At 35.2% G+C, this 18962-nt stretch overlaps 1 protein-coding gene across 2 annotated transcripts in view; it reads right to left on the bottom strand.

The window, feature by feature from the left end:
• SCAPER (S-phase cyclin A associated protein in the ER) overlaps positions 1–18962 on the bottom strand; it is a 197247-nt gene that overhangs the window by 122583 nt on the left and 55702 nt on the right. For both annotated transcript variants that reach the window (XM_016125783.2, XM_016125786.2), the window contains exons 17-20: positions 16200–16342; positions 13397–13478; positions 11904–12056; positions 11258–11365 (exon numbers count right to left, since the gene is read on the bottom strand). In XM_016125783.2, the coding sequence (XP_015981269.2) occupies positions 11258–11365; positions 11904–12056; positions 13397–13478; positions 16200–16342 (486 nt within the window). The remainder of the gene's footprint in view (positions 1–11257; positions 11366–11903; positions 12057–13396; positions 13479–16199; positions 16343–18962) is intronic.

Here is an 18962-nt window from a genome sequence, read left to right as displayed (position 1 = left end):
AAACATACAGTGGAGAAAGTAAAGTCTCTTCACTAAATGGTGCTGGAAAAACTGGAAAGCCATCTGCAAAAGAATGAAACTAGACTGCTGTTTACACCACACACCAAAATTAACTCGAAATAGATTAAAGACCTAATTATAAGACTTGAAACAATAAAATGCATAGAAGAAAACATAGGAACTAAACTCAAGGATCTTGGACTTAAAGAGAATTTTATGAATTTGATTTCTAAAGCAAGGGAAGTAAAAGCTAAAATAAATGAACGGGACTACATCAAACTAAAAAGCTTCTGCTCAGCAAAAGAAATCATCAACAAGGTAAAGGGAGAACCATCTGAATGGGAATATATTTGCAAGTAACACCTTCAATAAGGGCCTAATATCTAAAATATATCAAGAATTCATACAACTCAATAAAAACAAAAAATGATCCAATCAAAAACTGGGCAGAGAATCTGAACAGACACTTCTCCCTAGAGGACATACAAATGGCCAACAAATATATGAAAAGATGCTCAACATCGCTAGCTATCAGAGAACTACAAATCAAAACCACAATGAGATACAATCTCACACATGTTAGAATAGCTATAATCAACAGGACACATAACAAATGTTGGAGAGGATGTTGAGAAATAGAAACCCTCATACACTCCTGGTGGGACTGCAAATTGGTACCACCTTTGGAAAACGGTATGGAGGTTCCTCAAAAAACTAAGAATTGATCTACCATATGGTCCAGTAATCCCCCTCTACTAGGTATTTACCCTAAAGACTTGAAAACCTATATCTGAAGATATCTGCACACCGATGTTCACAACAGCATTATTCACATTGGCCAGGATGTAGATGACTGACTAAAGAAGCTGTGGTGCATACACACCATAGAATATTACTCAGCCATAAGAAGAGATGAGATACTGCCATTTTCAACAACAGAGATGGACTTCAAGATTATCATGCTAAGCGAAATAAGCCAAACAGAAAAAGTTGAAAATCACATGATATCACTTATATGTGGGATATAAACGTAAAAGCAACAAATGAACAGGACAAACAGAGACTCATGGACATGGACTATAGGCTACTGGTTACCAGAGGACTACAGACTAGTAGTCACTAATGGGGTGGGGGAAGAGGGGAGGTAGACTGGGTAAAGGGGGTCAAATATAGGGTTTAGGGGGAAAGTGAAGTGGGTAGCTGAAGGAAACCAGATTTTGGGTGGTAAACACATAATAGAATATACAGATATCAAATTATAATGTATACCTGAAAATTATGTAATTTACCAACCAATGTTACCCCAATAAACTTAAAAAAATAAATAAATGTACTTGGGGGGGAAAAAAGAGTCATTTCACATAGTAAAAAGCTGAATTCACAAGGAAGATATGAAATTTTAAACTTGCATTCTCTTAATAACATAACCTCGAAATATATAAGAACAAGAAGCAATAAATCTATCATAGTGGAAGATCTTAATACCCTCAATCAGTAATTGAAAGAACACAAAAATCAATATGGATAACTGTAATATATTTGTAAGAAAACTGGAAAATACACGAACTGGAAAAAAATCTTCCAACACGAAGGACATTTACAAAAACTGTAAAATCTGTGTGCTATGTTAGATTTCAAAAAAATTCAAAAACTATATTCTCTTGAGTTTTTTGCAATTAAGTTAGAAATCAACAGACGAAACTCCTATGTTTGGAAATTTCAAATCAACCTTCTAAACAACCAATGGGTCAAAGAAAAAATTATGAAGAAAATTTAAAAATACAGAGCAAATAATCATGTGAATACTTTGCATGAAAGAGGCCATTAGAAATTAGTATCTTTACTTAACATTAGAAAAAAGGCTGAAAATTAATCAGCCATATATTCACCTTAAGGAATTACAGAAAGAATGGCAAAATAAACTCCAAAAAAGAAAACGGAAATAACAAAACTAAAGAATGACATTAATGAAATAGAGAACAAAGAATCAGTAGGTAGGATCGACGAAACCAAAATCCAGATCTTTGGAAATTAATCAAATAGACAACCTTCTGGCAAGAATGATCAAGGATAAAAATAAAGACACAAATAAAAAAATGTTAGAAATAGAGAAGAAACAGCCAAAGTAGAGATTTAAAAATCACAAAGACTACAAAAAACATTTTTGCCGAGATCTTTGAAAACTTAAGAAAAAAACATAATTTTCTAGAAAATCTACCAAAATTGATATAGTAAATTAGAAAACAGAATTTCACTAAAAAAAAAAAAAAATACTAATTTAAAATCTGACCAAACCATTAGGATGGCCCATTACTATCAAAAAGACATTAAATAATAATATTGGTAAGAATGTGGAAAAACTGGCACCCTTGTGCACAGCTGGTGGGAAAGTAAACAGTACAGCTGCCATGAAAAACAGTCTGGTGTTCTTCAAAAAATTAAAAACAGAATTCCCATAAGTTCCAGAAATTCACTTTTGGGTATATACCCAAATAATTGAATGCAAGCACTCAAATAGGTATTTGCACACTCATGTCCACAGCAGCATTATTTGCAAAAGCCAAAAGGTGGAAGCAACCCAAGACTTTGACAAATGAATGGATAAACAAAATTTAGTATATACATACAAGGGACTATTACTCTCAGTCTTTAAAAAAAACTGACATGCTGTAACATGATTGAATACTGTACACTTTAAAATGGTTAAGATGGTAAATTTAAAGTTATGTGTATTTTACCAAAAATAAAAGAAAAAAAGAGAAAGAGAACTTAAAAAAAAATAAAAAGCAGTATCAGGAAAATACAATTTCACAGACACATTAACAAACCCTTCAGGGAGATTATTTCTCCCTGGGGGGAAAAAAAATAGGAAAAATTAAACAGTTTATATTATGAAGCTAATATAATCTTGAGAAAGAATGAAACTATGTTTTTAAATCCTGACCAAATTACTTTACATCAAAAAAGCCTTTAATGTAATATAACGCATTTAAAAATTAAAGGAAAAATCAAACTTCCCATAAGATCCAGGGAAAAAGTCAATAAAAATTAATATGTTTATTATTTTTAAGATCTTAAAAAACTAGGGATCAAAGGAAACTTCCTTATCTTGATGAAAGCTATTTATGAAAACATGTAAATTAAAACTGCAGATCAGAAAATAAACAGTAAAAAAAGTCTTAATTTCATTAAGCTTAAAATGCCAAGTTACTGAACTAGCTACCTATGTAAATCTAAGGTCACTCACTTTGTTCCCCAAATCTTGTATTTTGACACATTTGAAAAACTGGCAAGAATCAACTATCCACATCTTAATTCATCCATTCTTGGGTCAAACCTACAATGCCAAAGAATGTAAGAATACATGCACCTACCTGAACAAGTCCCATCAAAGTGGCCCTAAACAGAATAATAGAGTAAGTAAACTGTAAATCAGGCAACCACTATAATGCAAAAAAAAGTAGCATGTATTATAATATATATATTCCAAGGACTCATGCAGAGAAATATGGTTAAATAGTTTTTGCATTTGTTTAGTTTGACTGTATTATGAAAACTGTTCAGGAGTTACAGAGTAAAGCTTTAACAAAACCTAAATAGTTTGCTCCTAAACAGCGGGTATCTGTTACCTATTTAAAATCGCACTGTACAATAAACCAACTGTTTAAAAGATTCATGAAAGAGAACCTTATATAGTTGTAATCTACCAACCCAATGACAGAGACCTGCAAAAATAGTAAGAAAATAACAGTTCTTTAGGTTTCTCATCCTAAATTGTTAATGATAAGCATCTCCTAAACCTAAAGGAACTAATGCAGAAAAGAGGCTGTGCTTATTAGCAGTGAAAATACAATGGTCATATAACATTAGAAGCAACATGAAAAACAGGGATATCTGGAGAAATACTTAAAAGTTATTAATGTGATTATCTATTTTACCTTTCTTAGCACATGGCTTTTGCCCAACTCAACCCAGGTAGACAGGTGATTAGAATTTGTTCTAAAATAAATATAAGAAAAAAAGCACTCTATAATAATCTTTAGATAGTCAAAACAGATATATGCAGTGAGACACAAGATCTATAAACCAAGCTAATATTCTGAGATTTAATGAAGTTATTTATCTGCCCTTTAGCATGTCAGTAATCAAATCTGGAGGATTCAAATTATAGCATTTACTCCAGAGTATGAAGAAAGTTCCCTTGCCAACCTTATGGCTTAGTTACTTTGTTAGAATAAAGAGGAAGAAGAGGTTAAAGTAAATTTCATCTCTTTTCAAAGGAATTTAAAGATGGAAAAAAGAAAAAATTTTTAAATGTGTTTCTCAAGGGAGATAGGTGTGTTAGGTAATGCCAAAAGTGTTATTTTGATTCTCCTTAGAACTCTCTCTCTAGCGGTCCCTGGCACCAATACCGGGGTCATGGGTCACGTGGTCAGGAAGAGGCCCTGTGGTTCAGCTTTCTCGAATGCCCTTACTTCTTGTGTGGTGCCGACCCCACGGTAGACGCCAGCAGGCCTGTCAGGGGCCAAAACAGAGGTTATGTCAAAGACTCAGAGACATGCAGGCGGAGAGGACTGAGGGGTGGCCTGGCCAGGAAGAGCTAGGTAAGTGGCTGACGGTACACACTGGACCACTGGCCAACTGGAAAGGACAGATCAACCGCTCACTGGCCACTCTTCAAATTCGGTGGCCCAGAGAATAGTCAGTGGACAGGTAAACAAGGGACTCACACTGGAAATCAGAAAAGACAAGAGACATTATGTAATAAGATCCAACTTTCCTCCTGACTTGGGGTAACATAAGCCATACTCTTCTTCCAGTACACAGATGCCATCCCAAGCAAGTGGATGGGGACTGAAAACTGTTATTTATAACAGGCTGCACATTAACTAGAGAAACTTTTAAAAGTACTGGATCAAACTAAGGTTTAGAACAAACTAATTAAAATGTGTTGCTTGAACCAATGAAAGAGACTGAATCAGCTATAGGTATATGTAGCTAGCTACATAGTCTCAGCACAGATTCTTGTTACTTTGTAAGGGAATTTACCATCACAAGAATTCCAAAAGTTAAAAGAAATATATCAATCAACAAGGAGCCATATATGTATGTGAATTATATACTGAACACATACACATGTTCTCTGCGTCATTGTCTCTTCTCATTCTCACACATGACTGTAAAAATTTTCCCATCCCATTGAAACAAAAATTATGGCAATGGAAGCTTTGTCCTATAAGACAAAGGGTAAGACGTTTTTAGATTTCTCAAACTAAAATGTATACCCTACTGAGGTACTGGGAGAAAAATGATTTATTCTAAATACTAGTTGTTTTCTTAACATGAGTATAACAATTGAGTCAATGATTCTGCTTCTACAAACAAAAGTGAGCAAGGTAAGGAAATGAATCTTTAAGGAATTATCTGTTGTTTCCCAGACTGTCATCAATTCGAGGAGAGATCAATGCTAGACACACTCTGGACAAAGAAATCAGCTAAATACAGTGATATCTTTATGTTCTCGCTAACTTAAAATTTCATTTTTTCAATCACCCAATTCACATAATTTTTCCAAGTTGTTATACTAATATGGGATTTATAAAATCACACTTGGTTGTAAACATCCAATAAATTATAGTTAATTTAAGAGCTTTCATGAAAGTCCTTTTTTTACTTTCCATGAATCAAATCAAAATATGCTATTTCTCTATAATTATGCACACAGGTTAAGAGAGCTTATATAATTTACATGCTTATTTAAGCCAAGGAGTCTCACAAACAGAAATACATGGATTCAAATTTAAAAAAAAAAAAAAAAAAAAAACCTTTTATTAAACTTCATTCAATTAAATGTATTTCATGGAACTTGCACAAAAATCACTATCAGCTTTTTTTAGATAGTGTAAAAACCAACTATGTAGAAATGAGTTTTAATTAAAACATTTTATTATTTTTCTAGTAATGCATGAAAAAAATAAATTTTGGTATAGATTTAAACTAACATCCATTTGTTTTGACCTTTAAAAATCACATACTTTTATCATTTGGATTCTAAGAAGATAAAACAGGGAAAGAAAACCAAGCAGCTCTTTTTGTGAAGTCTCAAGAAACATGAAAAATTTTCCTGGTTAAATTAAAATAAAAACACAAAATATCAAACCTTTCTTTCTGGCTAGCTACCTATTATGTTTAACAGGCTTAGAACAGAATGTGTCAAAGATCAAGAGTAAGTTATCTGATATGCCAAATGCATAAGGTCAAAGGTACAATTTTATTAGGTCAGAGGTGGTATAAATAAAATCTTGTACGTCGAAGAAGGGTCACAGACAAGATGTATATAATATAAAGACATCCCAGATGACAAGTAATAACTTTAAGTAGAACAAGTCTGTTTACTATAGATACCTTCACTGATTAAAATGAAACTTCCTTGTGAGTAAATACAGAACTGCAGTAAAAACCTGGTAAAAAAAAATAAAAACCAGCACACCTGTATCAGGCACTTACCATGAGCAGACCTCAACAAACTGGAAGTTGCTCTAGCTGAGTCAGTAAGTGAGTGCTGAGTGCATGTGAAGGCACAGAACATGACCGCGCCCTACTGTAGACTTCATAAACACTGTACACATAGGCTGCACCAAATTTATTTTAAATTGTTCTTTATTCAATAATAAACTTAGTTTTCTGTAACTTTTTTACTTTCACTTAAATTTTCTTTAACTTTTCAACTCTTGTAATAACACTTAGCTTAAAATACAAACACATTATACAGCTGTAAAACATATTTTCTTTATATCCTTATTTTACAAGCTTTTTTCTATGTGAAATTTTTTTACTTTTTAAACTTTTGTTGTTGTTAAACTAGGATACAAACACACACATTAGTCCAGGCTGAGAGAGGGTCAGAACCATCCATATCATGGTCATCCACTTCCATATCCAGTCCCACTGGGAGGTCTTCAGGGACTGTAATGCACACGGAGCTACCTTCTTCTGGAACACCTCCTAAAGGGCCTACCTGATGCTCTTCTTGAGAAGGAGTCACTTTTTTCAGAAATATGGCCATGGTGGTTTGCTTGGTTTCTTTTTTTCATCACAATTTGCTTGTCAGCAGATAATGCACGATGAACACTCCTCTCTATTAAAATCTTTCATGGTTGGAATCTACGTTTAAGGTGCTTGTTGAGGCCTACAAAAGCTTCTGCTAACCCCTTCACTGTGAAGTTTCTTAGGGGTTCTTCTTTTTCTTCTTCTGCAGTTTCCTTCTGTTGCTTCTTATTCAGCTATGCGCTCTAGTTCCAGTCTCAACAACTCTTCATTAGTCGATTCCTCAGCAACCCCCTCTAGCTGCTCCCCAATATCCTCATCCACATCCATGGTACATTTATTTGCCTTCTCAACCACAGCCTTGGTGATTTTTGCAACCTTCTCCTCCTTGGCAAATTTTGTGGAGTCATGGACAAACCTCTTAAATGTCTTCTTCCAGATGCCATTCCTACATTCCTTGGTGACATCACCCCAAGCACAGTTCTTGATACAGTCATAGATGTCAAAGTCCTCCCAGAATTGCACCTGTGTGTTCTCAGTGTCTTCCTCGACTGCAGCAATAGGTCATACTCAGGTAGTAGGCCTTGGAAGCAGCGATAACTCCTTGATCCATTGGTTGGATCAAAGTGGTAATGTTTGGTGGGAAAAACAGCATTCTGTTGTTGGGATAAAGATCACCAATAAAAGGAGGATATGTAGGAACAATATCAACAATAAGAAAAATCTTGAAAGGCATCTTATTCGCCAAACAGTACTTCTCCATTTGCTGGCACAGCAATTCGGGAGGGCGTCTTGGAAAAGGAGCTGGCGTACCCGTGACTTCTTACTGCTCACATACTATACTGGCAGTGTGGGCTTATTGACAGGCATGCAGGCCCTGGGGTTCTCGCTGTGCCAGATAACAAAGGGTTTCAATTTGTAGCCTGAAACTTGTGGCCCGGAACACTGCCCCCGAACAAGACTGTTACTTTGTCCATAAATGCCCCAACACTTGGCACTGACTGGTCTCCACATGGATGGACGTCCTTTCAGGCATCCATTTCCAGAATCAGGAGGTTTCACCCACACTGAAGATCTGCTCTGGCAAGCAATTTTCCTCCATTATCCGCTTATCTAAAGTTTTCAAAACTTCTTCAGCTTCCTCCGCATTGGCACTGACAAACTCACCACTCACTTTCACATCATGCAACAAGTGATCCTTGAATCATTTAAACCACCCAGAGCTAGCAGTGACTTCCACATCACAGTCGGGTTCAGCCTTTTCTTTCACCATCATAAACTTTTTGCTTTGGCTCTGATCATCACGGCATTAAGAGGGATATGCTTCAGTGTCTGGTCTTTCATCCAGGTCATTAGGAGTTCCTCTGTGTCTGATAACACGCCCTTCTCAAATTTTTGTTAGTCTCTTTGTCTTCAATGAAACCGATCCTTTAACAGCTTCCATCACTTTGCTCTTGTTCTTTGTGATCTTAGGCACAGTGGAATAAGACATGCCTGACTGGTGAGCAAAAACCATCACTGATTTTCCACCTTCATTGTCCTTAATCACATTTAATTTCATTTCCAGGTTAGTCACTTGAAGTGGCCTCTAACTGGCAACATTATCAGTGATCCTGTATGCTTAGGGGCCATGAGATTAGATCAATATGAGATTAAATCAAGCACCAGAGAAAATGATGCAACCATGAGATGTGCAGCTGTTGCAGCCTAACGGGGCACTCAGTTCTACTTTTTTATAAGCAGAATGAGTGCACCCCTACAATAACAATAAAATGTATAGTACAGCAAATGCATAAACCAGTAACATAGTCATTTATGCTCATCATCAAATATTACGTACTGTGAATGACTGAATGTGCTATACTCTTACATGACTGGCCAGCACAGTGTACGTGTTTTCACAAACACATGAGTAACGAATTGCACTGTGACGTTACAGTGGCTACGATGTCACTAGGCGATAGGGATTTTTCAGTTCCAGTATAATCTTATGGGATCACTATCCTATATTTGGTCCATCATTGACCAAAATGTCACTAGGTGGCCCATAACTGTACATGAATTAAGTAAGAATTTAAAGAAGATTTAATTCTTTTAAATTCAAACAACAGAACCATTAAATCTCAAAACACAATAGCTAACCATCAGACTATGTTTTGACACTTACAAAAGATAAATAATACTGCCTATTTTTCTTCCAAAGTACATGAATATTCTTTCCCTCTCAACTTTTCTCATTAAAATAAAAACATAAAATTTAGATTTCAGTTTACGTAACAGGTATACTCCAGAAAATTTTTATTTTTTTGTAAGTTAAATAATGTATTTTTTCTTATTAAAAGAATTTAATTATAAACAATTTTATAAATATAATTTTCTTTATAACGGGAATAACTACATTCTAATTAACAAAGTGATTTAGGATTCTTTTGTAGTAGAGCTCACATACATGTGACTAGTTCTAAACAAAAACTTGAATAGAGAATGGAGATAATTATATGAATGATTCAGGTTTCAAAAAAAATCCACAATACTCTCTCTTAAAATACCTACATATTTTGAGGCAAAAGCAAATTGTATGTAAAAGGTAAAAAATCATTTGAGGTAAACTAAATAAATGATGAGTTCCATTGTTTATTTCACTTTTATTAACAGTATCTAAAGTAATTTTGTATAAACGTTCAGTTCAATTCAATTCAATGAGCTTTTATTAAACACCTTACTATGTGTCAAAAGTTACAGAAAATAACGGATACACAGAAATTACACATTAAGAGACAACTCCCAATTCCAGCCACAGTGAACTTGCTGATACTGGACTAATCTTTCGACTCCAAATTGCACAGAACACACAATACACCTACTTAAAGGCATCAGAGACTGGCCAGCACAACCACAGTCCCTGCAAGAAGGCCGCGCATGATGTGAGCTCCACATCACTCTGGACTCTCCCTTAAGGACTACGCCAATTTTTGGCACAGGACAAATGAGAGCTCAAAGTGGCATCTTACCGAGGAGCCAGAATTTGGTTTCGAGCTGTCAAAGCACTGGAACATGAGAGGCACAACTCCTCAAAAAGAGGAAATCATAAAGAAGTGAGCCCAAATAACTGTGTGCAACTTCCCCTCCAAACCTGGTCAGATCCAGAAACTCAGGAGGAAATAGTAGCTTCATTCTTCCCACTTAGGTAAGATTAAGAACCAACCAACTCAACTACAGATGTGTTTCTCATGGCCTCTGTTTTAAAAGGCATTGATAAGAAGCGAAGAAAATGAATGAACTGTGTATGGCTTCACATAAACATGAGGGATCATCACACAGACTTAAGGATGAGTGAAAGAAGCTAGATACAAAAAAGTACACCCTGTATGAGATCATTTGTCACATCAAGGACAGGCAAGACTAAGCGATGGTGTGAGTAGTGAGAGACTAGTTACCTTCTGGGGGCGCGACTGGGACAGGCATGAGGCCTTCTGGGGTGCGAGAAATTATCTGCATCTTGACATGAGTGGAACATACGTAAAAATTCAGCAAGCTACATACTTGAGATCTGTACACTCTGCTAATATGCTATGCCTCAAAAAAAAGGGGGTGTTAAACACACGCATGCACCCACACCCAGTACTGCCCTCCAAGGACCACGATGACCCTTCCTGGGCTTCTTAAGAGATGCCTGACAAACATGAACTTCTCATCTTTGGGCAGCTTTAGAAATTTGCTATTACAAATTAAACCGACAAATTAATAGATGTGCAGTGTCATCCATGTCTCAATAACAGTTGAATGAAAACTATTTTAAAAACACTTATACAAAACTTATCTCCAAGTAAATAATAATTATAGGTAGATGAATAATGCATTTCCAAAAATATCTAAATTGTACACTCATGAAAATTATCAATTTATATGAAATTTTATTGTCAACTATTTTCCAAGAAATGGAGTATGCCAAACAATTCTTTTCTTATATTATTAAAATATAAAAATATCATCTTATATTATACTGAAATTATGTAAATAAGTGTTAAATTCTTATTTCTATGTTTCTTACTAAATTAATTCCTACACTAAAACAATAACAGATTTGTATGCTGTTAAATGGAAAATGTAGTTTTAAATAAAAATATATATATGAACAGGAAATTCTCTATATAAAAGAAAACATACTAGGTTCTCAATACATCTGTAAAATGAACAAAGTAAAGCTCACCACTTCTTCATCTGAAAGTTCACGCCCCTGGATGCTGCTGTTCTCTCTCACAGCTTGCTGGTGTTTTTTTCCTTTAATGTGGCTAAAAAGATACACCTCTGAAGAGATCTGAAAATATAAGATCAAAGCAATGGAATCAACACAGAATTATATCTAATTTAAATATTACACGTTCAATCCAGTATACAGTATGCAAAGGTGAGATCATGCTAGCATTTAAGTATTAGACTTAAAAACATTTTCTTTAGAATGCAATTCTGAGAACCCTCTAGAAAATACATGGTCAAAAAAGGCACACCATCACACTCACCTTACTAGGACATCGTTTCCTCCAAATATTGAGGTTTGAGTTTCAGCACCGAAAATGTTCCTTTTCTTTTTTAGGGGTACCAATACCCAAAAATATTGACTTGGGCTATCATTAAGCAGGTATTACATCCATTTTAGCAGCACCTGCATGCTCCGGTGCTTTGCACTTCTACTCCTAAATGCTGTTACTATTTTTGTACTACTAACTTTGCATAAACATCATGAAAAAAATCCAGCAGATGCGCCTTAGTGTGAGTTTTAAAAACTTCCCCCATAGTTTAATAAACTTTACTAATAAATTATATCATCACAATATTGATAATGAATGACAACCTACCAGGACATTACATAGAGAACACTGCTTCTTTCTTTCATAAGGAGTCAGTTTGGGGGCATAATCAGTATTTGCATGTCGTCCACTGCTTAACTCTGCAGCTTTTTCTTTTCTCTGTTCGATCTGTTCCATGTGCCTTCGAATGCTTTCATCATGCTACAGATGAAGTCAGAATGTGAGGACATCAAAAAATATTCAGATTATACCGAGAATTTGAAAAAAATTATATTTCCATTCAACATTCTAAAATAGGAGAATGTCTTGACTCACTGTTAACTTGCACACTGAGGACAAGAATTCACACAAAGCCCTTTGCTATCTATCTCCCCCATGTACAGTAACGCTTCCTAAAGTGGGCTCCGGGGAGCGGCACCATGGGATATTAGCATGTGTTCTATGGAAGAGGTTCTATGGTCAAAAGAATTTGGAAAATAGTAAGTGAAAGCAAAAAAGGTTTTTAATGTAGAACTTTACACAGCCTTTGGTACATCACTGTGCACTACGACTCAACAAACTTAGTAACACTTTGCCCACGTATTACACCTAACGAGCTTCTAAAGCACTTCCTGGGACACACCGCGGGAAATGCTCATCCTCACAGCTGGCAGGCCCTACAGGACACAGCCCTCTCCCCTCACCAACTCCATTTCTACTTGTTCTACACCACCTCCAGTGACTTACTTCCCAGAAAATAAAAAACAAACCTAAAAACACCATCTCAGACTTCTGACTCAAACACTGGAATGCCGTCCCACCCAACAACCCATTCTCCTATTCATTTAACACATCTTTCTTTCAAGATTCAGCTCAGGAAGTATTCTCTAAAATGATTCCCCTGACACCCTTCATGTTAGACTAAGTGACTTCCACAGCACTCTGTGTCACCTTTATCTTTACAGAAATAATCTGCTTAGCATCTGAATCTCACGTTGGAGTATGAGCTTCTTGAAATTTAGAATCACATCTTACTCATCTCTGTACCCCATGCCTGCCACACGACTCATTAAACGAATGATAGTTCTAGGACCACTCAAACAGTTAAAATACGGTCCTCTACCTTACGGAATTACTGTTTGTGAAGAGCCAACATGTAAATAATTGTGATACAATGTGAAGTATTCACATGGCTAAAAACTGTAGTACTAACAAAAAATATTTTCTAGAAAATACTAGTTTATCATAATTTCCCAGGAAACAAATGTGTAATTCCTAAGCACTGAAATCAGATGAAACAAATAATCGCTGTTCAGTAGAAACAGGAAATGTTAAAATTTGTTTCTTTTTTTCATCAATTGCTTTATCTTATTAAAGTAAGTAGTTTTCAAATAGTTGAACTAACCAATATGATATAGTAGCCAGATCATATTTCTTCTTATCCAAAGATTAAAAATACAAATTAACTCAATTTTCTAGCAATTAATTCAATAAATAAAATTTTAATCTCATGCCCCAATGAAAGTTCTAAAATTTCAAATTAAAATATACACTGTCCCTACCTTGAGCTGAATTTTCTTCTGTAGCTCTTCCATTGCTTCCTGTTGAGCAGCTGTGAGCGCTGCCAACCGTTCTTCCCTATCTCTACAAGAAGACAGCAAAAATTATAAATTCAGCTGCTTGGAGTAACAACTCTCATGAAGCTAAAAACTACAATTAGGATTCGCAGGCTTACATACTCTAAAGGGTTATTATTCTTTAATGTTATCTTTTCTAAATGTGTGTTAAGACCCAGAGATACTGCTCATTAAGTGTTTGGAAAGCAACAGAGATTATTAGTTATGAGAATAGGTTTCTGGACCCAGTCATGCATTTAAATACTAGCTATAGGACTGTTATTTAAATATGGCAGAAAAATCACAAGAAAAAGTTAGAAAAAGACATAAACTCACAAACAGAGAAGGAGAGGAAACAATCACAAATTGTGAGACAATGCTTAGGAAAAGAGCAGTCAACTGAAACTGTTTCTAAATTAGGTCATATTTGGATTTAACAGACAAAGACTACAAAACAACTATTATAAATACATTCAAATAATTAAAAGTGTGCCAAAATAAAGAAAAATATTATGACGATGATTCAACGAATAGGGAATCTCAACAGAGAAATAGAAACAGTTTTTTAAAAAACTTTGCAATAAAAGGAATGAAAAAGCTCTGAACAAACAGCTGAATCCAGGGGCAGAGTACGGAAAATACAGATGAGTCTGGAGCATCCTGCGGTGCCAGAAAGTAAGGAAATGCACAATAACCAAAATGAAGTATGTCAAATGGACACAGGAGCCAAATGGAAGAGCTCCCAACATCTAACGCTAGAACAAGTTAAGCAACAAAATGAATAACACAATATTGGTTTATAACCCAAATTACAAAAAAATCTGTGAGTCTACAATGACATCAAAAAAGATTAAATAAACAAAGGGGAGAGAACAGATAAATGTCCTATACTGCAAATGCCTTATACAGGAATGCGTCTCTCAAGGACGGGGAGCATAACTCCCCGTCCCTTTAGTGTGGGCTATGCTTAGTGGCTTGCAACCAAATTTCCCTTACAGAAAAAAATTTTTAAGTAATTATACAATGAAGAAACCTGACAAACACTGTATTAGCCAAATGATCAAGGTTAACAAAATCTGTGATAAGTCGAGTTGACAGCAAAAATGAACCTTCGACATGTTCAGAATGGAAATTGATATTCATCCTTGTGGTCTTCCTGTCAAAAAACCATAACACCAATGTAAACATCAAACGATTCCTAACCGAGAAACAGTCTACAAAATGTCTGACCACTACTCAAGACTGTCGAGGTCATCAAAACCATGAAAAATCTGACAAACTATAAAAACTGAGAGGAGCCTGAAGGAAAGTGGCAATTAAATATCTGAAGAAATAATGGCCAAACACTCCCCAAATTCGATGAAAAACATTGATGTACAGAGTAGAATAATCATGAAGAGAATCAACTTAGACAAATTATGGTCACACAGAAATGTGAAAGGACCAAGATAGTCATAATTAAAAAAATAAAGTACAGGACAATAATAGATGCCAAAAACTATTATAAAGCTTTGATACTTAAGGCAGAGGATAGAAAAAGTGACCACTGGACCAGAAGATACAGCCCACAAACAGACCCATGCATCCATGGAAACATGATTTATGTAAGAAAGCTTTGTAGATCAGTATGAAAAAAAAAATTGACTTTTTAAATAAAATGTTAGAATAGGGTTTCTACATGAAAAAAAAAAATGAAACTGGATTTCTATCTCAAACCATACAATAAAATTGATTCTTGATAAAGACTTTACTTCCAAAGAAAAACTACAACATTTTGAAGATATCTTATGACTCAGGATAGAAAAAGATTTCATAAACAAGATCAAAAAGCACAAATCACAGTCCATTCAGTTTTACTACACTGCAATCAAGAATTATGTTAACCAAAAGACATCATAAAGCATGAAAAGGTATACCACAACCAACCAAATATTTACAATATATGTATCTGATGAAGGATTAGTAGCTACTTAAGATAATTCCTAAACATCCAAAAAAAAAGGATCCCAAGAGAAATGGACAAAAAATTTGAAGAGACATTCCACATGGGGAAAAAAAACAAAGTAGCTGACTGATTATGCAAAAAGTTGCTCAGCCTTATTAATCTTGAACAAGTAGAAAAAGCAAATTAAAACCACAGAGCTATTTTTTCACAGCCACCAAATTTGTCACAGTTAAAAGGTTGGAAAAAAATCACACATTGGCAAGATGTACACCAATCAAAAGGGAATTAGTCTTGGCCAATGAAATGCTTTTTCCTGGGTCTCTGTATCTTAAACAAGTGATTGAAAATGAAGGGATGGCTGAAGGTCATTTACTGTAATCAGAGTAGCAACATGCTAACCAATACCGTTTCCATCAAAAGACCACTGCCGTGGCTCTTGTGACCTTGCCTTTGATGTCTGACCATTCCCAAACCTGATCCTCTAATCTCCTATCACTTATGCTCCCAATATTTTCCTTAAAATTCCCTTTGCTTAGTTAAGGTAGCCAGAATCAAATTCTATTTCTTGCAACTAAAATAATCTTGAAATATAAAGTTTCCCATCCAACAGAAACGTTCAGAAGGTTTTCCCATCCAACAGAAACGTTCATAATTCCTTGAAATTGAAGTTTAGTACAACACTTCTGTATTTGTGACTATTTTCTAAAAAAAATCTAGATGGGCAAACGGCTTTATTCTAAGACTTGAATATTCACCCACTGCAAAATGTTCATCAGGATCAAAATCAAGACAGCAATGAGGTACCTAGCCCTCTCCCTGGCTGCGTCCTCACGGGCTTTTTCCTTTTCCTGTCTCTGCTGCTCGATCCGGGCTTCTTGCTCTTTCCTCTTCATCAACAGTTCTTCCACGCGGGCCTGCCGTTCCGCCTCTAGCGCTCTCTTTCGTTCCTGATGTCAGAAACATTTTGAAAGATGTCAGAATTACGTGTAAAATGAAAATGATTAAAGGCGACATAGCTCTGACAAAACATATATACTCAAGCCAAGTAGACCCTTGGCTTGTCACTAGGTATGCTTCTCAGAATTTAAACAAAAATCAAGTATCAATGATATCTGGTTTTCAAAACCGTCATTTACCAGTATTATGCACAATTATCATAACGCTATTTCCAGCAGATACTATGTTATGTATGTTCTGTGAGACTCTAATAAGTAGTCTATGGTTAATCACTTCAGAAGCCTCGTATTTATAAATGGTTTTAGAAATACCAGAACATCAGGAAGAATGCACAGTTAACAGATTTTATTCCTTTCATAAAGGAATTAGGTGAAGAAAAGCTTGTGGCAAGGAGGAGGCCTTATAACATAGCCAAGTGGGTAAAGAGAGTGGGAATTGGGTCTGATTCCATCATTTTGTTTCCAGACCCCGTTATCTACCGGCTGGGTGACTTTGGTCTAATTTTATCTGTGCCTTACTTTTCTGAAAGACAAATAACCACAGTACTTATTTCTTAGGATAATGTGAAGAATAGGTGAGATATCAAACGAAAGTATCACAGGGCATACAGTAAATTCTCAATAATTACTCATCGTCATCGTCATCAAGGAAGAAGATACTTGATCAAAATAGGGTAAACTTCAATGTGGAATGGTGTGTCCTTCGTGTATTTTTGCCCAGTAGAAGTATTTTTGCCAATTTTCATCGTATTACTAGCTGTATTGATATATTTCTTTCAATTCACTCTCCAGGTAGCTCCTACGACCTCTCCCTGGCCCCTCTTCTTTATGATTAATGGAATAAATCCACTGGTCTGGGTTCTAACTACTTACCTAGCCTTGGGCAAGTCATTTCACCTTAAGAGCCCCATCTGCTAGGAGATCTAAGTTACTAACATAGGTACATACACAGCACACACAGAAAGTGTTCAGTAAATGATGGGGCAAAAAATAACAAAGCAATTTCCATTCAGAGAACACTGAGGAGGGATGCAAATATTTCTAACAGGTAACTAGGCTCACATGGTAACTCCGTAGCTGTAACAAGCCCTGTCTCCCCCAGGGAAAGAAAACCTTTCACAGTAGTAAGCCAAAAAAGGGTCCCTATTTCTTCTTTTAATTTGCTGGTGGTAGTGGTGGTGGTAGGGACTGGAAAATAGAGGGAATGCACTGATTTCCAGAAGGCACATCCAGCAGATTACAGACTGTTGGAAGCCTGCGATTATATTTGTATTCTTTATGGTCTGACATACTATTCATGAATGGTTACAGGTAGTTCTCAGTATTAAGTAAGAACAATATATGGAAAGTAGTTTAGTTATATATGATCTCAAAAACTCTTGAGACTAAAAACAATCAAATGTGGCATAGAAAATTTTCTCTCATGAATAAAATATAAAGTTTTCTCTTAAAATCAAATTTATTTGAAGTTTAAAAACCCTGTATCATGTCTGAAAACACAAGTTTCACAATGAAATGCAAAAGACTTAGGCATTAAACAGAAAGAATTAAACCAGATCTTTTCACTTCATACTTTATAAAACCAAAAGCTTTAAAAAATTATAAATTGTTCTTATAAATGAAACATTATCATATAAAAATAATTTCTTTATATATGTATGTGGAATGTAGCCAAGTTCTAAGCTTACAAATAATTTCTACTTGCTGATTGTTTTCATGGATAGAAAACGTACCCCAACATTGTACTAACAGAAAGAACTGAACTCTAAAAAGTATCATAATCTTTTAATTTATTTTTAATAATTGGAAAAGAGAATAGGTACTATGTAGGTAACAAGCAAATGTAGTAAATTCAGCTAGTATTTTCCTCTCTAAAATTTAAGTTGCCTAATGATAGGAAACTTTTACTCCATGAAGTCATCTTGCACATGGCAGGAGTTCCATAAGTATGTTAATAAATAAAGCATGACTTTATAAAATGATATGCATCATAAATCTGTATACCTACAAATACAAATTATAAACCTATGGCAAAGGAATCAGAAAGTCATCCTCTAACTCTTAAGCCTTCTGAAAGCTCCTGGACCCCACACTACTTTGCTTCATGGTCAGGAATGTGTTTATGGCAGCTTAAGGAAGGATCTGGCAACCCCTTCCTGTATGCCTTTAATGCAGATGGTTAGGGCATGAAGACAAGGCAGACTACCTAAGGAAACTGAACATAAAACCAACCGTTGATAATTTACATAACAATAGAGGCAAACTGAAACTTTGAAACTTTAAGATGGTAGCACTTAGTATTCACTTACTTTCCTTACGGGAAACAAGGATCACTGTTTTTAGCAGTTTATGAGAATGTTATGAGAGTATAAAGGTGACACAGATGGAGGGCCTCTGAATTCTACATTCAGTGAGAATCTCACAATTCAGTGCATTTACAGAATGCCTGGCATCGCCCCTTGCATATCTAGTAAAAACTACATTTTTTATAAAATTAATTATGCTTTATATTACCAGTAGATTTTTCTAACATATCAGCATATCTCAAACTTATGTAGATAGGTTTTAAATTTTTCATTAAAAATTAAATCCACAGGAAATTTCTACATTA

This window comes from Rousettus aegyptiacus, unplaced genomic scaffold, assembly GCF_014176215.1.
Source record: "Rousettus aegyptiacus isolate mRouAeg1 unplaced genomic scaffold, mRouAeg1.p scaffold_m13_p_14, whole genome shotgun sequence".
Classification (NCBI taxonomy): domain Eukaryota; kingdom Metazoa; phylum Chordata; class Mammalia; order Chiroptera; family Pteropodidae; genus Rousettus; species Rousettus aegyptiacus.
The sequence above is the reverse complement of the archived record's forward strand: the minus strand, read 5'-3'. Positions and strand labels throughout refer to the sequence as shown.